At 29.3% G+C, this 22,848-nt stretch overlaps 2 protein-coding genes and 1 long non-coding RNA gene across 7 annotated transcripts; 1 reads left to right on the plus strand and 2 right to left on the minus strand.

The window, feature by feature from the left end:
- Nucleotides 1–6,532: 6,532 nt before the first annotated feature.
- On the minus strand, nucleotides 6,533–8,386 carry LOC113368013. The gene is made up of 3 exons (XR_003366328.1): nucleotides 8,266–8,386; nucleotides 7,835–7,949; nucleotides 6,533–6,786 (listed from the first exon to the last, which is right to left on the minus strand). It is a non-coding gene; the product is annotated as an uncharacterized LOC113368013 (long non-coding RNA).
- A 1,103-nt stretch (nucleotides 8,387–9,489) lies between these two features.
- Nucleotides 9,490–11,674, plus strand: LOC113368012 (THUMP domain-containing protein 1 homolog). Of its 4 annotated transcripts, none has more exons than XM_026609575.1 (3): nucleotides 9,490–9,798; nucleotides 10,598–10,634; nucleotides 10,716–11,674. In XM_026609575.1, the coding sequence occupies exon 3, from the start codon at nucleotides 10,762–10,764 to the stop codon at nucleotides 11,578–11,580; it is 819 nt and encodes a 272-aa protein (XP_026465360.1). In that variant the 5' UTR covers nucleotides 9,490–9,798; nucleotides 10,598–10,634; nucleotides 10,716–10,761; the 3' UTR covers nucleotides 11,581–11,674. The 4 variants fall into 4 exon arrangements, with proteins under 4 accessions (XP_026465360.1, XP_026465359.1, XP_026465361.1 ...); XM_026609574.1 differs by lacking the exon at nucleotides 9,490–9,798 and adding an exon at nucleotides 10,131–10,189; XM_026609576.1 differs by lacking the exon at nucleotides 9,490–9,798 and adding an exon at nucleotides 10,229–10,252.
- Nucleotides 11,648–17,755, minus strand: LOC113368010 (peroxisomal membrane protein PMP34). 2 transcript variants are annotated; one of them, XM_026609571.1, is made up of 4 exons: nucleotides 17,621–17,755; nucleotides 16,356–16,416; nucleotides 15,019–15,303; nucleotides 11,648–12,201 (listed from the first exon to the last, which is right to left on the minus strand). In XM_026609571.1, the coding sequence occupies exons 1-4, from the start codon at nucleotides 17,642–17,644 to the stop codon at nucleotides 11,705–11,707; spliced, it is 867 nt and encodes a 288-aa protein (XP_026465356.1). In that variant the 5' UTR covers nucleotides 17,645–17,755; the 3' UTR covers nucleotides 11,648–11,704. The 2 variants fall into 2 exon arrangements, with proteins under 2 accessions (XP_026465356.1, XP_026465355.1); XM_026609570.1 differs by lacking the exon at nucleotides 17,621–17,755 and adding an exon at nucleotides 16,478–16,782.
- Nucleotides 17,756–22,848: the final 5,093 nt, after the last annotated feature.

Genomic DNA, 22,848 nt, shown 5'->3' on the forward strand with positions numbered 1-22,848 from the left:
AAATAAATAATTAGTCTTTGAGCCATTAAATAATTCTAAGAAAATTGCAAAGACAATCTAATAAAGTGCTCACTTAACTAAAGTTATAGCTAATTAAAAACATGAAATATCAATTAAAAGATATTATAATTAACAATTATTTTATTAACATTGTATAATACAATAATTTCACATATTAGTAACTAATTTTAAAAATAATTAATTTTTCCACTTCAATCTGTTTAAGAAGCCATGGATTTTCATTCAATTAAACGTGTCAAATTTTTTCTTTCAATGTTTTATGCTAAAAAACTCATGCATATATATCCATGGCTTTTTACTCAATTCGTGGATTTCTAAACTGAACTTTAAATTTGCTTAATTGAAATTGACTCGAATATTAATAGTTGATAATAAATTAGCAAGTATACACAAGTTCAATTATATATCACAGAAATTGATAAAAATTAAATTAAATTAAACACTTACAGATAAAGTTAAATAATTTTATTTGATGGCATTACACAAATTTATATATAAGTTAGATCGTTACATTACAAATATTAATTATATTATTATAATTAAAATTAAAATTTTTGCTCGTCCAAATGCTAACACATCAGCACGTATCTTCTCTAGGAACCCCATTGAATTAATGTTGTTCCTGACAGCAAGATAGGAACAATGCAGGCACGTGTGTAAGCATCCAGAAGCGATCATTGCTTATCCTGTAAACAAAAGCATTTAATTAGTAATAATTCAGACTACTATAATACATTATAAAAAGGTAACTCACCAAGTATTTTCTCTGAGCGTTTCACTAGTCTTCCTAAGTAAAACTGCAACAAGTGATTTTTTATTGTAACTGATCAAACTACGTTATTAAAATGTTAGTATTGTTAATGAGTTAGTAAGACTACTGGTAAGAACATGCATAAGACTAAACAGTTACAAAAAGAACCACTTGTGCAAATTTATAAGAATTAGTGTTCCAAAACCCAAGCAGTTGATTGTCGACTGATCCTTCATGAGCACTTAGTCTGATTAGAGTCGATTGATTCAGAAGTGGATATTGAATCTGAAATAAAAAAAAACAAAAGATTAGAACACGTCTTTTAAAATGTTTGATAAAGGATACAGACTGCCTGATAGATACTTGATAAGTTCTTACTGTTTGATGGATTAAAGGCGATGAGGGCTGTTGATTCAGAAGTGGATAATTGAATCTGAAATAAAAACAACAAACGATTGGAACACGTCTTTTAAAATGTTTGATAAAGGATACAGACTGCCCGATAGATACTTGATAAGTTCTTACTGTTTGATGGATTATAAGCGATGAGGGCTGCTGATTCAGAAGTGGATAATTGAATCTGAAATAAAAAAAACAAAAGATTAGAAAACGTCCTTTAAAATGTTTGATAAAGGATACAGACATAGATACTTGATAAGTTCTTACTGTTTGATAGATTATAAGCGATGAGGGCTGTTGATTCAGAAGTGGATAATTGAATCTGAAATAAAAAAAACAACAGATTAGAACACGTCCTTTAAAATGTTTGATAAAGGATACAGACTGCCCGATAGATACTTGATAAGTTCTTACTGTTTGATGGATTAAGGCAATGAAGGGCTGCTGATTCAGAAGTGAAGTGAAAATTGAATCTAAAATAAAAATTAAAAAATTATAACACGTTTTTTTTAAATGTTTGATAAAGGATACAGACTGCCTGATAGATACTTGATAAGTTCTTACTGTTTGATGGATTAAAGGCGATGAGGGCTGTTGATTCAGAAGTGGATAATTGAATCTGAAATAATAAAAAAAAAAAAATTATAACACGTTTTTTAAAATGTTTGATAAAGGATACAGACTGCCTGATAGATACTTGATAAGTTCTTACTGTTTGATGGATTAAAGGCGATGAGGCTGTTGATTCAGAAGTGGATAATTGAATCTGAAATAAAAAAAAAACAAATTATAACACGTTTTTTAAAATGTTTGATAAAGGATACAGACTGCCTGATAGATACTTGATAAGTTCTTACTGTTTGATGGATTAAAAGCGATGAGGGCTGTTGATTCAGAAGTGGATAATTGAATCTGAAATAAAAAAAAAAAAAAAATTAGAACACGTTTTTTAAAATGTTTGATAAAGGATACAGACTGCCGATAGATACTTGATAAGTTCTTACTGTTTGATGGATTAAAGCGATGAGGGCTGTGATTCAGAAGTGGATAATTGAATCTGAAATAAAAAACAAAAGATTAGAACACGTCTTTAAATGTTTGATAAAGGATACAGACTGCCCGATAGATACTTGATAAGTTCTTACTGTTTGATGGATTATAAGCGATGAGGGCTGTTGATTCAGAAGTGGATAATTGAATCTGAAATAAAAAAAAAAAAGAATTATAACACGTTTTTAAATGTTTGATAAAGGATACAGACTGCCTGATAGATACTTGATAAGTTCTTACTGTTTGATGGATTAAAGGCGATGAGGGCTGTTGATTCAGAAGTGGATAATTGAATCTGAAATAAAAAAAAAAAAAAAATTATAACACGTTTTTTAAAATGTTTGATAAAGGATACAGACTGCCTGATAGATACTTGATAAGTTCTTACTGTTTGATGGATTATAAGCGATGAGGGCTGCTGATTCAGAAGTGGATAATTGAATCTGAAATAAAAAAAAAAAAAATATAACACGTTTTTTAAAATGTTTGATAAAGCATACAGACTGCCTGATAGATACTTGATAAGTTCAAACCAGTGTACGATTATAGACCAGTGTACGATTATAGACCACTGTACGAGTATAGACCAGGCCGCAGGCCATTCGAGGAAAAGTAAGAGGAAAGTCTGAAGTTATGTCAAATATGTCTATAAAACTAATCAATAAATCATTATTTAACAGAATTCTTAATTCTAAGTATAAAAATATTCTGATACTTATATTTGTTTGCACAACGAATGCTTTAATATTGAAACTTCTGTATATGCAGTTTTCACAATGAAGCCATTTGGTTGCTGTTCACTTCACATTGTCTTGATTTATCAGAACTGACGGATGATATTCCTTTATCATACCTATAACATTAAAATAGTTTTAAATATTCATGTAATATAATTAAATTATTTTATAAGTAAATAATTAATGGAAATTAAAACAACAAATTGAACTAATACAACAATGTATTTATGTATTTGATAGATAGATGAATATATTGTAAGTATTTAAGTCATAACCCTTGATTGAACACACAAATAATTTTTGCTCGTCCAAATGCTAACACATCAGCACGTATCTTCTCTAGGAACCCTATTGAATTAATGTTGTTCCTGACAGCAAGATAGGAACAATGCAGGCACGTGTGTAAGCATCCAGAAGCGATCATTGCTTACCCTGTGAACAAAAGCATTTAATTAGTAATAATTCAGACTACTATAATACATTATAAAAATGTAACTCACCAAGTATTTTCTTCTGAGCCGTTTCACTAAGTCTTCCTAAGTAAACTGCAACAAGTGGTTTTATTGTAACTGATCAAACTACGTTATTAAAATGTTAGTATTGTTAATGAGTTAGTAAGACTACTGGTAAGAACATGCATAAGACTAAACAGTTACAAAAAGAACCACTTGTGCAAATTTATAAGAATTAGTGTTCCAAAACCCAAGCAGTTGATTGTCGACTGATCCTTCATGAACACTTACAGTCTGATTAGAGTCGATTGATTCAGAAGTGGATAATTGAATCTGAAATAAAAAAAACAAAAGATTAGAACACGTCTTTTAAAATGTTTGATAAAGGATACAGACTGCCTGATAGATACTTGATAAGTTCTTACTGTTTGATGGATTAAAGGCGATAAGGGCTGTTGATTCAGAAGTGGATAATTGAATCTGAAATAAAAAAAACAAAAGATTAGAACACGTCTTTTAAAATGTTTGATAAAGGATACAGACTGCCTGATAGATACTTGATAAGTTCTTACTGTTTGATGGATTAAAGGCGATGAGGGCTGTTGATTCAGAAGTGGATAATTGAATCTGAAATAATAAAAAAAAAATTATAACACGTTTTTTAAAATGTTTGATAAAGGATACGAACTGCCTGATAGATACTTGATAAGTTCTTACTGTTTGATGGATTAAAGGCGATGAGGGCTGTTGATTCAGAAGTGGATAATTGAATCTGAAATAAAAAAAACAAAAGATTAGAACACGTCTTTTAAAATGTTTGATAAAGGATACAGACTGCCTGATAGATACTTGATAAGTTCTTACTGTTTGATGGATTAAAGGCGATAAGGGCTGTTGATTCAGAAGTGGATAATTGAATCTGAAATAAAAAAAACAAAAGATTAGAACACGTCTTTTAAAATGTTTGATAAAGGATACAGACTGCCTGATAGATACTTGATAAGTTCTTACTGTTTGATGGATTAAAGGCGATGAGGGCTGTTGATTCAGAAGTGGATAATTGAATCTGAAATAAAAAAAAAAAATTATAACACGTTTTGTAAAATGTTTGATAAGGATACGAACTGCCTGATAGATACTTGATAAGTTCTTACTGTTTGATGGATTAAAGGCGATGAGGGCTGTTGATTCAGAGTGGATAATAATCTGAAATAATAAAAAAAAAAATTATGACACGTTTTGTAAAATGTTTGATAAAGGATACAGACTGCCTGATAGGTACTTGATAAGTTCTTACTGTTTGATGGATTAAAGGCGATGAGGGCTGTTGATTCAGAAGTGGATAATTGAATCTGGAATAATAAAAAAAAAAATTATAACACGTTTTTTAAAATGTTTGATAAAGGATACGGACTCTTACTGTTTGATGGATTAAAGGCGATGAGGGCTGTTGATTCAGAAGTGGATAATTAAATCTGAAATAAAAAAAACAAACGATTGGAACACGTCTTTTAAAATGTTTGATAAAGGATACAGACTGCCTGATAGATACTTGATAAGTTCTTACTGTTTGATGGATTAAAGGCGATGAGGGCTGTTGATTCAGAAGTGGATAATTGAATCTGAAATAATAAAAAAAAAATTATAACACGTTTTTTAAAATGTTTGATAAAGGATACGGACTGCCTGATAGATACTTGATAAGTTCTTACTGTTTGATGGATTATAAGCGATGAGGGCTGTTAATTCAGAAGTGGATAATTGAATCTGAAATAAAAAAAACAAACGATTGGAACACGTCTTTTAAAATGTTTGATAAAGGATACAGACTGCCTGATAGATACTTGATAAGTTCTTACTGTTTGATGGATTAAAGGCGATGAGGGCTGTTGATTCAGAAGTGGATAATTGAATCTGAAATAATAAAAAAAAAAATTATAACACGTTTTTTAAAATGTTTGATAAAGGATACAGACTGCCTGATAGATACTTGATAAGTTCTTACTGTTTGATGGATTAAAGGCGATGAGGGCTGTTGATTCAGAAGTGGATAATTGAATCTGAAATAAAAAAAACAAACGATTGGAACACGTCTTTTAAAATGTTTGATAAAGGATACAGACTGCCTGATAGATACTTGATAAGACCTTACTGTTTGATTGACTAGAGTCGGTTGGTTCGAATGGGGCAGTTGATTCAGTAGTGGAGAATCAAATCTTTAGAAGGTTTGAATACATTTCTTAAAATGTTTGAGAAAGGATACCTACAGCCTGATAGATACTTGATAGGAGCTTGCTGTTTGATTGACTAGAGTCGGTTGGGTCGAATGGGGCAGTTGATTCAGTAGTGGAGAATTTAATCTGAAATAAAAAAACAAAAGGTTAGAATACATCTCTTGAAATGTTTGAGAAAGGATACATACAACCTGATAGATACATGATAAGAGCTTACTGTTTGATTGATTGGAGTCGATAAAAACGGTTGGTTCAAATGGGGCAGTTGATTCAATAGTGGAGAATCAAATCTAAAACAAAAAAAAAACAGATTAGAATACACCTTTTAAAATGTTTGATAAATAACACATAATGCTGAAGTAGGTAAAGTTGTCTGCAGGTTAAAATTAAATATAGAAATCCCAGATTCAAACTATTTCATGGATTGATAACATTTAGTGCTCACAATTTGTCCTTAATTGATTTTTGTATCATGGCCTCCAAGAACGCCTTAAAAGTGATGAAACAAAGTTAATGCATCAATGTAACAACTTATGCATATCAGAATATGAATAAATTGGTGCAATGCTATATGGATTGCAAACGGCAGCAGTTGTTGATAATTGACAATAGTTTAATAAATATATAATTAAGTATATACATAATGTCAAATGATTCAGATTATTACATTCTTAGTGTGTTAATAGTGGATGGATTATTGTGTTAGTGTGTCAGTCAAAACTATAGCTACAAATGATACCTACATAACTTATTACTACCCCAAACTACTATATTAGCATGCAAGTAATTATCTGAATCATTACATTACATAATATGCTAACAAAGTAGTACTTAAAAAAAATTGATACGATCGTGTCAAACTACATATGCCATTCACTATCTACTGTCAACGTCACAAATTGTTAAAAAAAATTGCACAAAATTTAAATACAATGGAAGCAAACGCGAATGAATGAATGAGAACCCGACAATGATTTGTTTAATTTAGCTCGTTTTCATAACACACTTATTATTATTGGGTACTTCCCTGGGTCCTCTTTCTTGATCTTGGAGGTCCTCTTGCGTTGCTGGAACAACTTGACAATCGCGTGGACCAATCAAGTCGCCGGCGGAGCCACTTGACACGGCTTAAAAATGACATTCTGCGCAAAAAAATTCGAATTGGTCCGATTAGACAATTATCGCAAAATTGAAAAGAATAAACTAAATTAATTGGTATTTTGTTTTGAGGCAAGTTACATGAACTTCCCGAAATGTATAAACTTATGAGTGATTAAAAGTATTCCGAGTGGATTTATTACACATAGCGAACATGCTAACTCGGAGTATTTTCTAAAAACAAATTTTCAAAAATCAACAATTTTTATAATTGAACCTGTTTCTGTAGGAAATTAATGATTTAGTGTGTTCATCGAGACCAAGTACTCGATCGTTATACCAAGTAAATTGTCTAATTTTAATTTTAACAAACATCAAACAACTACTCATTTTCTCATGCTTTGATGAATTTTTAAAATTAAACTACTTGTCGCAAGGCCGTAAAATTTCAGTAAGTTCTATAAGGCCATGATATATATCATCAAAAAAAGTTCCATAAAAATCAGATTAAATTTTATTTCAACAGTTAATTACAAGGAAATGGTTCGGTAGATTTTTCCCTAAAACTTATCAGTGTCATTCCCAACTAATATCTTTCGAACAGTTTTTGATTTTGAACTTCCCGAATGTGTGTATGTGTGTGTGTGTGTGTATGTGTGTGTGTGTGAACAGATTTTTTGCCGTAAATCGACGTTTTCTCAAAAACAGATATGCAAAATAATCGTGGAGGAACTACAGAAAGTTTATAATTATTAAATGGGTAAGTAAAAAAAATGTGAAATGCAAAAAATATCATTTGTATGCATAAATAAATGATGATGATGATTAAAACTCGTGAATGAGTAAGTGAATAATAAAAAAATTGAAGTATTTGTAAGCGGTATTTTAAGACACGTTACATGATGTTTGCGATATAGTGTAAATAATTGACTTAAATTAATTTATGAGTGACTTATAAGTATCATTGTAATAATGAAAAGTTAAATATCTAAAAAAATTTAAATAAAATGAAAAAAATATGAATAAATTCTTAATGACGATATCAAAATATTAAGATGAATAAATAAGCAAATGATTAAATAAATTGCATACCTTGATGTCTCTACGCGTATTCCGTTTAATAAATAGCCTTTTCCAGAAAAGTCTTTTTGATCCCTCAGCAGACATCGTCTCTTATGGGTTGCCATCCTTAATTGTGGTTCATCACCTGTATCAAGAAAAAGTATCAATACAGAGCCTATATAATAAATCTTGTACAAATATTTTTAATATTTAATTATTTTAAGATATGATATGAATTGATAATTTTGTGATTAGTTTTACATATTTTATTTGAACTGTAAGCATTAGCAGTTAACAGTTGAAGCTTGAAGTATGTTTCTGGAAAGACTATGTATTGAGCTTGTCCTTGTAATATTTTATAAGTGTGTATTAAAAAGCATAATTATACTCTAAGTTTCTCAAAACCTAAATAATTGGACTTGTATCTTACGAAATAAGTATTACTTGTTTTGTTATCTTACCGATAGTTAACGAAGCAAAGAAGTCACTGCAGCAAGCAAGCTAGTAAGATAATACAGAATTCTCATTCCAGAGTTGACTTATTTTTTATAATTCAATTACTTGATTATTGTGGACAGCTATTTTATAGCAGAGCTGAAATATAAAAGGTAATACTAAGTTTGGATTACTCTTTGTATGTTTTTATCTGAAATTAAATGTTGCATGTAAATTTGACTAATTATTAAAGAAATTCTTGTCATGAGAAATAAAATTATTTCAGTGTTCACATGACTTAGCCTCAATGCATTTTGCCTAGGAAACTTTAAATCATAGCAGCTCTCAACAATAATATATACTATGTCTTAAGTAAAAAATTAGGATCAGCACAGAATTTTCTTGTCATCAAGGGTATTATATAAAAATTCAGAGGCTTTTATAATTGAAAGAAGAAACTGCTGTAGAAATGTATGAATGATAATTATAATACCTAAATATTTTTTAATATGTTGATTACATTTCGTTGTGACCGTGACATTTAATTGTAAAAAGTACTTTGTTTTCAAAATCATTAAATTAAAATTAATGCATCAGCTTCATTTACTTACAAAATATTTCATATAAAAAGCATTTCTAAAGAATTTTTGAGAATAATTGAAATCCTTCAACAATTTCAAAATAGAATCACATTATTATGCTCGAATCTGATTTATCATAATTATTTTTGTTCATCACGCGCCAGTATAGTTAAAGCAAATAAATGTTGTATTCGCTAGCGATTCAGATAAGATTTCCAATTGATGCAATATAGGCAAATATAGAAAAAAAATATACACTTAATGGTGTATATTAGCTCACTAATGAAATTGAAAGACGACCATCTGCATCAAAGCAATATCAATGGTCCTTTTCTCAATAATTTCTCAAACTGCATGAAAACACTCGATATTCATCTATGATCGTATTCGATTTGACGCGCCATTTTTCTTCTCAAATTGTTACTAACCTCAATCAAAATCTGTCATTATGTAGTGATGGGTATTTGTAGCACCCTTGGGAAGATCGTGTAAACACCTGCATAAGCTTTGAATCCACAAATAATTCTCAAGCCCATTACATAAAATGACTAATGCAAATGACTTTGACAGGGTACAATGGCAAAATAAAACGACTAACATGTGGCAAATGCACGTACGTACTACTTGATTGTCCACTGGCTTCCTATAACTGGAGTGTCTGCTGGCTTCCCAAGATCTTCTTCCCGCGATGGCTGAGATTAAAATGGATTGTGCAATGACGCTCTGCGGACGAAGAAACCTTACGCTTGCTTGAAGTGTCATCCGGTCTCCTGTCACCTGTCATCAGGGTATACAACACACCACCATCACAACATTTCAAACTCGGACTGCTCTGATGGAACGCTTCATAGATAAAAGAAGAGTATATGCTTTTACCCCTAGAGTCTAGGGCCTAGAAGACAATATTAGAATACCCCGTTTATTACCTTACAAAATATAGCACTTGAGCATAGAAACTTATTAGCAGAAACTTATAAGGTAATCATTACTTACATCATTTTTATTTATGTATGACTTATATCAATAACTTTTAATACTTATTAAAACTATCGACAAGTAACAAACTCAAAATTATTTGAGCATTTTATTATAGCAATGCTAATATTAGGCGAAAAAACACTATTTTTACCTTAAAAATCCATCAGTGATACCCTAGACAATATTAGAATACCCCGTGTTCATGAGTGATACTTTAGCGTTCATTGTCCATTGTTTTCGACTTTCCAATGAATGATTTATTTAGACCCATGCTTATTTATCTATGTTTAGACCACTGTTTGGTTTCAATATACAATACTAGGTAGATTATTGTTTTGTAACCTCTGTCAGATGGGGACATAATCTCAAGAACACCGCTGACAGAATAATTGTGAGTTTTGGCACCGCTGTATTGTATTTCTTATAAAATAATAAAAATAAATGAAGAGAAAATGTAAGAAATATGAATTACAACAAATGCCTAACCTAAAAATGCACGTTTTAGAGTTTTAGACCAAAACAAATATTAGTTGACAGCAAATTCAACTCATAAATGTGTCATCCGCCATATTAGTTGGTCGTCGAGTTTCGCTTAAAAATCAGCTGGAGGAGAGCTTGAATGTTCTTATTATTATTATTATTATTATATTGTCTAGGGTGTTTATGAATACATTTTATTCTAATATTGTCTGGGGTGTTTATGCCAGATATAGATTAAAAGTGAACGAAAAATGATTTGATCAAATATATTATAGTATTTTGATTTTAATTTTTATTAATGTTGAAAATTTTGTTCCAGATAACATGCATTGTTTCTCAAAATAACTGCCAGCTAGGTACGTGTGTGTGATATAAAGATTATTTATATTTTTTTGAAACTATTGAACGTCAATCTTACTTTTGTTTTTTATCATAAGATTTTTGATGTGTTTGAATTTGCTGTTCCATTACTATTGTTAAATTATGGCAGAAGATAACGGTAGTCGCAGCAAGAGAGCGCGTTATTACAGTAAGGGTAATAAAGCAAAACATTTTATTCAACCTGGATTGAAGGGATTTATGATCACATGTAATTTCCGTGAAAAGGATTGCATTAGAGAAGCCTATAATATTTTAAACCAATATGTCGATAAGGATGATGTTTGCACACATTCAGATGAAGAAGGACAAGGAGACGTAAATGACATATCAGATCAGTTAACAAAAGCCATAGACTCTGCAAAAACAAATATTCAAGTGGCTGATAAGAAAAAACGTTTCCAAGTTGTGGAAACTGGGGCTTCCAATTGTTTATTTATATCAACCACTCTTGATAACCCTGTGCCATTTGCAATGAAAATAATTCAAGACATAGCTAATACTAAGAGACAAGAAACAAGATACTTATTAAGATTAGTTCCAATTGAGAAAGTCTGCAGAGCAAATATTTCAGATATAACTAACACAGCTGGCGCTTTGTTTGATCAATATTTTCTTAAGGAGCCTACAACTTTTGCTATAGTTTTTAATAGAAGATATAATAATTCAGTAAACCGAGAGGATGTCATTAAAACTTTGGCTGATTTAATTGGACAAAAGAATGTTTTAAATAAAGCTGACTTGAAAAGTGCTAAATTATGTGTGATAGTAGAAATTATTAAAGGACTATGTTTACTTAGTGTAGTTCCTGATTATTTTCAACTTAAAAAATTTAATCTTTTAGAATTATCTCAAAAACCAAAAGAAGAACCTGAAAATGTTGAATCAAGCCTAGAAGCGAAAGATGAGGCTGTAAAAACTTAAACAAAAACAATATACTATATATTAATGTGTTAAGAAAGACTTTTTTTTAGAATTATTGTGAAATTTCTTCTATATATTTAATAAATACTCCTTACCCAAACCATTGTTTACACTAAATTTTGCATTATTTAGAAGATTTTCGAAGCAAAAGTTTCAGAACAAAAGTAGTAATTTTTTCATAAACAGCAAACATTAAAGCAACTGTCAGTACAGTGTGTAATAATTTGGCTTCCAATCCTCTAAATAATCCTGGTATTCCTTGCGTTTCTATTATCTTTTTAAACATGTGAAAGATACCAATATCTCTTTTGCAACTACCAGAAGTTCCTTTTCTTCCATGCCTCAGTTTTGTCTGTACTAATTGTAACGGATATGTCAAACAAGTAGCAATAATTTTAGAAAATGCTCCTAGAGCAAAATATGCGCTAGAAGGAATTTCTTTAAAATTGCTTAAAAGCCGTCGTTTTATACTTTCGTAAGTCATGAATTGTATAGCGGGATTAATGACTAAAATCAAAGATGGAACTGCTCCAGCCCATAGACCAAATATGCCTTCTTCTTTTGATATTTTAATTAATCCATCTAATAAACCTTCATAATCTTTTGCAGAATCCTCGATACCTGTAACAGCAAACAATTATGATAAGTAAACACTCAGTTTTATAATATTTATAATTTAACTAAAAAATTATTAATTTCCAATAAGTAAAACAACCAAAGTTATGAACTCTTTTTAGGCTTATTATAAAATTTACAAATTTTAAGTCAAAATTTCAGACAGATGGACCTTTTTTACAGGACTGAAAAGAAAGGTTAAATTAAAAGATTTAACAATTCTTGCTTTTGAGCAGAATATCAATAATAATAATATGAATAAATGTGTGTATGTGTATATATTATATATATATATATATATATATATATAATATATATACTCGTATATATATGAGTAAGTTCTTCAAGGGCATACATCAAATAAAAGGCAAAGATTTAGAAGTTAATCTTTAATTTTTCCAAACGTTTCGACATAGTATTTTATGTCATCATCAGTGGATCTACAGAATGAATATTGAAAAATTAATATAAACTAGGAAAAAATGATAGAAATTGGAAAAAGAACTATAGATATAAGTAATATAATTATAACAATAACAATTATACTTAACAGATAGATAAACAAGAGAAATGAAAAGTAAAAAGAAAAAAAAATTTTCTTTCTCTCAAATATCAAAGAATGTGTAGTATATAAGTAACTGGTTTGAAATTACACTGAAGGTGAGGCATACCATAGTGTCGAAATGTCTGTAATTACCAAATAAAGTGTGTGTTAAAAATCTGAGTGTTGTATTGTTCATACTTAACATTTAATATTCATTCCACTCATATCACAAAATTCTATATATATATATATATATATATATATATATATTCAATTTGAGTTAAAAAGTCGGGCGTTACATCACTAAAAATAGTATAAGAGTTTTTAGAAATTCATTTAAAATCCATACATTTCGGCAAGCATCTTAGCCTTCATTCAGTGGCAATCAATTTAAAATTTTGTATCCTAATATAACATATGAAAACATTATTAATCCATGGTATGAGTATCCAAGGTATGACCACAGATGGTAAAACACACAAATAAATATGATAACTTAACAAGTTGTCGAAACTATGTATTTACTGTTCGGAGTTTAAAATAGAACTAGAATAGAATTTCTAAAAACTCTCATACTATTTTTATTGATGTAACATCCGATTTTTTAATTCAAATTATATATATATATATATATATATATATATAAATATATAATTATATCAACATCAAATTCAAGATATATATATATATATATATATTTGAATAGTCTTGAATTTTGAATTCAAAATATATATATATATATATATATATATAAGATACAGTAGTACCCCGCCTAATGAGACTAATTCGTTCCATAATCACGCTCGCAGGTCGAAATTCTCGTATATCGAAGCAATTTTTTCCATATAAATATATTGAAATTCCATTAATTCGTTTCAGGGAAATGTTTGTTTTAATAATAAAAAGAAATGAAACATTTATTGCTAAGATCAAATATATGTTCTCCAAAATATAGCAAATTACAAAATAACTAGCTGTAAGTGGAATTCTGTCTTAAGGCAATTAGGGCATCGTGCCTTAAGGCAAATTGCAAGAACTTCCCGTACCAAAAATTATTATTTTTTTAAAAACGATAAACATTTTTGAAAAAATTTTACTTCGCAAAAATAAGATTTTTGAGAAACTATAAATTGGACAAAGAATTACTTTTTCTTGAAAAAAAAATTTTTCTTTAAAAAAATAATTCTAAAAAAAATGTTTTCTTTATTTTGACATATTTTGGAAGATCTGAACTTTTTTTCAAAGCAATCGTACTGCTTTAACTGCATAGAGACAAAATATAAAGCGTAAAGCGCCGCGTCGCTGTCTAACGGATAAACATTGGTACGGAACCCATAGGAATGTAAACAAAATTTATACTTATTGTTAAAATCTCTATAAAATATCTGATAATTTGATGTGCATATGTCTAATGATCATCTTTGACCGCCAAATGGCATTTTTTTTTTTACTTTTTTCGTCAAATCTCCGAAACCGCTAGACCTGCCCTCATGAAAATTTGATCACTTCTTCATCTTGTCAATACAAGTAAAACGTTTTTTGAATTATTAAAATCGGACGCTCCGTTCTCTTAAAAACTGAGTTACCGTTTTCGGCACTTTTTGCCCCGTATCTTCGGAACGCTTAGCCCTGCCTTCGCCAAAAACTAATCAGCACGTCTCCTTATCAATACGAATCGAATGCTTTTTGAATTATTCAAATCGGTTGATCCGTGTTCCCGAAATCGTCGACGAAAATTTGTATCCGCACATACATACACACACGTACATACATACACACACGTACATACATACACACACGTACATACATACACACACACACACACACACACACACACCCACACACACACACATACATCCATTTTTTCTAAGGTATGCCAAAATGTTCAGAAACCTCTGAAACGTAAAGATATATAAAAATTTTCATTTTCGATTTTTTTGCGATTACTATAACTTACCCTACGGGAAGTTAAAAAATAACTAAATTATTACTATATTAGTTCTATAAAAGAACAACCTCATCAAATCCACTACTCGCGCACTTTGGTCATATTTTTCAATGATTTCACACTTTAATTCAAGAGTTATGGCTCATTTGTTTGGAACCATGATTATAAATCTAAATATTTTTAACAGTACAGGAAGCATAAGAGCACGAACATCACTTATGACATAAGGCGGAATACCACTGCATATAATATATTATATATAATATATATATATATATATATATATATACATAAATTCACATAAACATAAAATAAAATGATTTATGAGTACCTTTCATTTTTAAACGTGTATTGACAACCCACAATGGAGTGGTAACCATAACATTACAAGCACCAGCAACCATGCCTAAGAATAAATCTTTGAGAGCAGTTTGCTGATCATTGTGAAACAAACGTTTTAATCCATGGAATGTATAAAAGTATACAAAGTTAGAAGCACATAAACTCTTCAAGACAGGTATCATTCCTCTATACAATGTTTCAAAACCTTCATTTTCAATCAGTTTGTGCATCTTCGAGAAGGTCCCTTTAGACTCTATCTTCACAGATTCTTCTACTACAGCGTTAAAGAATGGAATATATTATAAGAATAGAACTTAATATTTGTATAGGCAAAAACTATATAATATGATATAGAGAGAAAAATCATTTGGCAATGCTATGTATATATATATATATATATATATATATATATATATATATATACGAGTATATATATATATATATATATATATACGAGTATATATATATATATATATATATATATATATATATATATATATGTAATGCTGATCAATATTAGAACATTTTTCATGACAATATGAAGTTTATATCAAATAATTCTCAACAAGTTAATAAATAAAAAATAGAAATTTATGTACTATATTAGAAACTCAATTAATCAGACTAATTGTTGTCAATAGGCATTTGGATTATCAAAAAACTGAATAATGGTATGTATGAAAAATAATGTTCAAAAGAAATTTCAAATTAACACTTACTTATGTACTAACTTACTTAATACTAAACTAGAGCATTAATCATGGAATAAAATATTTAACTACTTATGTAGGAATAATTTGCCCACAATATGAATTTGGTAACTTGCTTTAAGTAATAATGAAATAATTAAGTAATAAGTTCAATTTGGTATGAAATATTTGGTAATTGTCATTTGGCATAAGCAACTTTTTTTCTCCACTTCTGCTATATCATAAATTGGTCATATATAATATATTGGTTGCAGTTGGAAGTTCGGATAAGTGCAAATCCGTATAACTGAGGACCGGAAAAACGAGTTTCTACTGTATATTACAGTAGAAGTGTAAATTGTGACAATAAATAACAACACTGGTACTTCACCAATTTAAAAACTAATAATTAAATTTTCACATGAAAGAATAATATTTTTGCATTGTTTTGCTCCAAGTCATAATTTTGGTATATGCAAATAATATGAATATATTGTATATAAATATATATATATATATATATATATATATATATATATACATTTACACATCTTCCAAAAGAGAATGTGATTAAGATTTAATTAGCAAGAAATACCTATAAGAAAAATTATATAAAAAAATTACTTTTTTTTCTTACATTGAAGCCTCGATCGCAAGGTATCTAAGGGGTAGAAAGTGGCCATAGCTACGACGCTCGCCTAGAAAATATATAATTCTATTAACTAAATATAAAACTTTTGTTTAATTTTCAGTATTTACCGAGGATCCAGCTAGCGCATGGACTAGATTTTCATAACTAAGCAAGTTTGATCTTTTTGGACCCATTGTTAAGAATGTTATTTAATTCTACTTATCTTTAAAATTACTATTTAATATAATAGACTTCTAACTAGACTAGAGGTCTGATTGACCTCTAATTAAAATCAATAAATATTATTGATTTCTTGTATTCTGGCGTGGCATTCAAAAAGCCAACTAACACTAAATTATGCTTAATAATTATAGACTTTTGAATTATCCGCACTTTAATCTTTGTACTATAATGAATTCATTCGAAACAGTAGATAACGTTTAACGTCGACAATGCATTGCACAATTTTATGTAAATTAGATTTATGCCAGATACCGATTATTATATTGTCTAGGGGCCGTACTGTTTCGATCATATTTTCAACTACTACTGACAGTTGTTGAGAGAGAACAAATTAAACGATAGATGGCAGAAGTCTTTCTTCATTTGCGTTTTCGCTATTCGCTGCCAAAAAAAATGGACTAAATTCCTATATTTGCGACTAAAAATTTCGTTATTCGCGGATTCCAATACGTATGGAATCCAAAATCCTTTGTAAATGCCGTCATTTTGAACTAGGAAAGAAATCTTTGACAAAAAGCCCCCTTCGCGTTTCGGTGTTTTAGAGAATGTATAAACCAATCGAATAAATACAACCTTATTATTACTCAATGAATAAAACGTATTTTTAGTAAAAATTGACTCAAATTGAAATGAAATTCCCAGTCCATTGAATAAGATAAATTCTTTTCAATAGCTTTCACAAGTAATTACTTAAGTAATAGAAATGTGATATTTAATTTGGAAAATCTTAGCGAAGAATTAAAAATGAACTGTGCGATTTCTGTATGGACATTGATTCGTATATGGAAACTCTTACATTTAATAGGCAAATTATTTATTCTGAATATTTAGTATTATGTCTATTATTTTATTTTTATTTATTAGTATTTGATCTAATGAAAAAATGTGTATATATTTCATATCTCTTTAAAAGTAGTCTAATAGATACCTGCTTACATTGCGCTATAAATTTATCATTATCGAATTAAAGGTAAATAAAGAACCTTGATAAATGAATGATACAAACTTTGATAAGTGTGAAGATATACCTCTTGTTGCTGTTTTTGCAGCATACTGAATGTATTTCTTTTGGAGATAAGTCTCTTGAGCTTTAAGAGCTATCCTGCTACTGTGTCTAAAATTTTGTCATTTTATCTGTTCTTATTGTTCCGAGATTATTTCTCAGCCTTATGAGCACTCTGTTGTGGACTTCTTGTAGATCTGGGTTTTGTTCTTTTTCTATTCTCTTGGATAAGTTACTTGGATCAGGGACCGCATTCGTTGCTTCGCCTTCTTCATAAATCTTCTGTCCATCTAAGAAAGTAGACGGAGCTTTTCTAATCTTCTCACGTAATATATTAAGTATCTCAGAAGATGAGTGATTTTTGATAAGATTGTTTAAATAACTCTTTTTGTTTCCTGCATTATCAAAACAGAGATCATGCAATTTTTTAAAGGCAGAGCAAATTCTAGTTCCTATTCCAAATAATACCTCAGATAAACCTTTCGGCGTAAAATATTTTGTCTCAGCTAAGAAATGATTTAAATAATTTTCTTTACTAAAGCAAAAATTATGGAAACTTCTTAAAATAGAAGTGGCATTGTTTCCTGCCATGGATAGTATATTGGATAAATCATTTGGTTTAAATCCTACTATATAAAAATCACCTAGAACATGCGTTTTGTTTCCTGTCTCATCAAAACAAATATCATGAAAATCTTTTAAAGCAGAACAAATATTAGATCTTGCTCCATGCAATATATTACACAAATTACTCAGTGTGAAACTTTCTTTCTCATCTAAAAAGTGATTTAAATACTTTTTTGTTTCTTCTCCAAAACAAAATTCATGAAATTGCTCTAAACTATCAACTGATCCACTCAATATACTACATAAAGCACCAGGACTAAAATCTGCCTTATAGAAATCATCTAAGAGTTTTGTTTTTTTTCTTTCCTTATTAAAACAAATACTATGCAATCTTTTTAAACTAGAAGAAGCTTGAACTCCTGATCCAAATAGCATGGCGGATAAGTTACTTGGCCTAAAACCTGCATTATAGAAATCATCTAAAAGTTCTGTTTGTTCTCCTTTATTATTAAAACAGACATTATGTAATTTTTCAAAAGCATCTGGAGCTTTAGCTCCTGCTTTACTTAAAATGCCAGATAAGTTATGCAGTGTAAAACCTTTTTCCCCATCTTTTTTTTTAATAAAATGCTTTAAATGCTGTTTTTTATTTCCTTGCTCATCAAAAAAAGTATTATATAGTTCTTTAAAAGCTTCAGGAGCATTAGCTCTTGTTCTACTTAAAATACTTGACATATTAGTTAGATTTATTCCGTTTTTTTCTAGAGTTTTTAAATAGCGTGTTTTATTTCCTTGTTCATCAAACAACAGATCATATAAGTCTTTAAAGCTTTGGGCGCATTAGCTCCTGCTCCACTTAAAATTAGACATATTTATTGGATTTATACCATTTTCTTTCAGAGTTTTTAGATATTGTGTTTTATTTCCTTTTTCATCAAACAACAGATCATATAAGTCTTTAAAAGCTTTAGGAGCATTAGCTCCTGCTCCATTCAAAATGCTAGACATCCTAGTTAGATTTATTTCGTTTTTTTCTAGAGTTTTTAAATAATGTGTTTTCTTTCCATACTCATCAAAAAAAGTATTATATAGTTCTTTAAAAGCTTCAGGAGCATTAGCACCTGCTCCACCTAAAATACTAGACATAGTGGCTAAATTTATTCCTTCCGCTTCTAGAGTTGTTAAATATATTGTTTTATTTCCTTTCCTATCAAACCACAGATTATATAAGTCTTTAAAAGCTTTTACGGCATCAGATCTTGCTCGATGTAAAATACTGGATACATTTGTTAGATTTATTCCGTTTTTTCTAGATTTTTTAAATATCATGTTTTATTTCCTTTTTCATCAAACAACAGATCATATAACTCTTTAAAAGCCTTGGGAGCATTAGCTCCTGCTCCACTTAAAATACTGGATAGAGTAGCTAAATTTATTCCTTCTTCTTCCAGAGTTTTTAAATATATTTTTTTATTTCCTTCTGCATCAAACCATAGATCATATAAATCTTTAAAAGCTTTTGCAGCATTAGCTCCTACTTTGTTTAAAATACTGGACACAATAGCCAGATTTATTCCATTTTCTTCTAGAGTTTTTAAATATTGTGTTTTATTTCCTTCTGCGTCAAACCAAAAATGATATAAGTCTTTATAAGCTTTGCAGCATTAGCGCCTACTCTGTTCAAAATACTGGTCATAGTGGCTAGATTTATTCCATTTTTTTTTAAAGTTTTTAAATAAGTGTTTCATTTCCTTCAGAATCAAACCAAAGATCATATAAGTCTCTAAAAGCTTTGGGAGCTTTAGACCCTGCTCCACCTAAAATACTGGACATGTTAGTTAGATTTATTCCGTTTTTCTCTAGAGTTTTTAAATATCGAGTACTATTTCCTTTTGCATCAAACCAAAGATCATATAAGTCTTTAAAAGCTTTTGCAGCATCAGCTCGTGCCCTATTCAAAATACTGGATACATTAGTTATGTTTATATTGTGTTCTTCTAGGGTTTTTAAATATTGTGTTTTATTCCTACTGGATCAAACCAAAGATCATATAAATTTTTAAAAGCCATGGTAGCATTCGCACCTGCTCCACTAAAATACTGGACATATTATTTAAATTTTTTCCTTTTGTTTTCAGAATTTCTAGCCTTTTTCTTTAATTAAAAAAAATTTAAGAACTTATGAAATGCAGGTGTTCCTTTTTACCAACCACACTCATAGCAATTTAATTTCTTCATCAATGTTTTTATTTTCAATTTCCTGATAACTAGACCTATTATTTTTATATCTTGCAAAAATTTTGCCATTATTTCTTTCGTGATATGACCATATTCATCAGATTCTGACCAACGTATGGCTACTTCATGTAGTTTCTCATAATCATATGGAACATCAGACTTACTTATCACATTTCTAATAACACTATTCAAATTTTCCCTATTTGGTTGATTAACTGCAAATATTAGTTTATCTAAAAATTTCGTTTTTATCTCTATTTCACAATCATCAGAAAGTCTTTCTTTCTCTTCTGCCTTCAGCAAAGAAAGTGGAAGTTTTAATAGCCTTAAAGTTTCTGTCTTGTTGTATCTTCTTGCACAAATTGATAAAGAGCATTTCTATTTATACACGAACAATTTCTTAAAATTTATACCTTTTTTACGAATATCTACACTATCAAATTTTAAAGGATAAAAATCTTTAGATTGCCCTTTGTTTAATATTTTCTCTTCAGTAAGGTTTAGATCTGCATTTGTATAGATAATAAAATATTTTATATTCTTATGAAATTTTAACATTTCAACGAAAAGAGTAAAGTATTATTAATAGAAAATGTATTTTCTTCAAGACTTTTGGATGGAAATAACTGATCATAACCAATATTACTATCTGCAATATGAGCTTTATGTAAGAAACTCTATCTTTATAATTAATAGTTATATTATTAGATGTATTATTGCCTTTTTCCTCAAAACTTATGGAAATCATGTTTTTATTCAAGAACATATCATGCAAGAAGAGTATTAATAAATTGAATTCATATATAACTCCAGATATATAATTCTTAAGTTTTTTATTCTTTCTGGAGATGTAAAATCACACAATATTTTTTCTTGTAATGCCATATAATCGCCTTGAACTATACTATTGTTTTTAATTTCCTTTTAACAATATTATTCAATTCTTCTCTATTAGGCTGATTAACTGCAAGTACTAATTTATCTAAAAATGCTTCTTTTGTTTGTTTTTCAAACTCTTGAGAAAGTTTTCTCATTTTTATTGCTTTTCGCATAGCAGGAGAAAATTCTAATTGCTGTAAAAGATCTTCTTTTGTTGCCTCATCCTGCAAAAACTGATATAAAAACCACTCCCTTGCATATTATCATTTGTAAACAGAAAGTCTTTTAAAATGTCACATTCCTCTATATTTATGCTAACAAATTTAAAGGATGAAAACTTTTCAACCGTCTTTTTTTTAATTCCTTTTTACCTGTAATATCCAAGCCTGAATTAGTATATAATCAGATATTCAACATTATTGATGAATTATCTGATTTAGAGATTAGATGTTAACAAAACTACCAAAGTAACTATTAATAGAAGAACTTCGTCTTTCTTTAGTAAATAATTTAGCATAACTAATATCATTATATTTGGCTGCATTTTCAATTCGTATATGAAGAGACTTCTTTTCATAACGAATAACAATATTACTAAACATATCAATTTCAAAGTCCTCAAACACTAATGACAATGAAGGATATTTATGTTCATATGTAGACTTTCTAAGTGAGCATAGCACTGACAAATCTAACTGATACATCAATCCAATCAAATGATGAGGAATGTATTGCTTAGTTTGATAAGTATTATCCAATTCATTCTGTCTTGGTTATCTTGTAAATCAGTAGGGTATTCTGAATCTGTATTGCTAGTAATATTTACATCAAAGTGTGGCCTCTTTGATGCTATAACATCTTTGTCAGTAATAGAATGCCAACGTTTCCTACTCGCTTTATGATTTTTCTTATGTAGATTCTTTGAATGACTACTTGATCGGCTGAGGAATTTTCATTATCTTGTAATGGTGTTAGAAATGTAAGATTTAGAAATATTGTTTAAATCTGAACTTATTACATTATTGTAAACTTCCTTTCTAGAAACTTTTATGCTTCTCTTTATATCTTTTCCAATCTTTCTAAAAAGTGGGTACTTCAGTAACATGTAATCCATTTATCTCTTCATCTCTCAGTTCTATAATCTTAACCTAGCGCCATACATTTCAGATATCATTTTTCCTTCAACTTCAGGTCTTCTCCATACAATATATTTCAGAATTTTATTTCCGAATCAGAGTTTCAATATCTTCTGTAGTAAATTCAATACACAGAATATATTTACAAAATTTTCCACCTTCTTCTTTTAAAGCTCTATCCAACCATGAACCTTTTTTGATTGATTAAATTGTTGTGCATATTTCTTACAACTCCTTCAAAGACTTAACACTCAATCTGACCTCAATGTTTTAGCTTCTTTAATCTTTTAGCTATGAAATCAAAAAGAAACAATCTCCTTTGCGTTAGCAGCTCCTATCTTAAAGCAATATCTTCCTTGGGTCTCACAACATTAAGCTTCTTTGTTCCCTCTTCATTCTTTATTCTGAATTTTTTATCTGACTGAAAATTAAAA

The sequence above is a fragment of the Ctenocephalides felis genome, unplaced genomic scaffold, assembly GCF_003426905.1.
Source record: "Ctenocephalides felis isolate EL2017-DRISC unplaced genomic scaffold, ASM342690v1 CF-g0.4_SCAFFOLD_01170, whole genome shotgun sequence".
Lineage (NCBI taxonomy): Eukaryota > Metazoa > Arthropoda > Insecta > Siphonaptera > Pulicidae > Ctenocephalides > Ctenocephalides felis.

Excerpts from the sequence above, each read along its gene's own strand:
- LOC113368012 (XM_026609575.1), top strand. The coding sequence starts at position 10,762 with ATGGCAGAAGATAACGGTAGTCGCAGCAAGAGAGCGCGTTATTACAGT.
- LOC113368010 (XM_026609570.1), bottom strand. The coding sequence starts at position 16,543 with ATGGGTCCAAAAAGATCAAACTTGCTTAGTTATGAAAATCTAGTCCAT. Across the intron at positions 15,304-16,355 it reads CTTGCGATCGAGGCTTCAAT|TAGAAGAATCTGTGAAGATA; the intron begins GTAAGAAAAAAA and ends TTAACGCTGTAG. Across the intron at positions 12,202-15,018 it reads TACACGTTTAAAAATGAAAG|GTATCGAGGATTCTGCAAAA; the intron begins GTACTCATAAAT and ends TTGCTGTTACAG.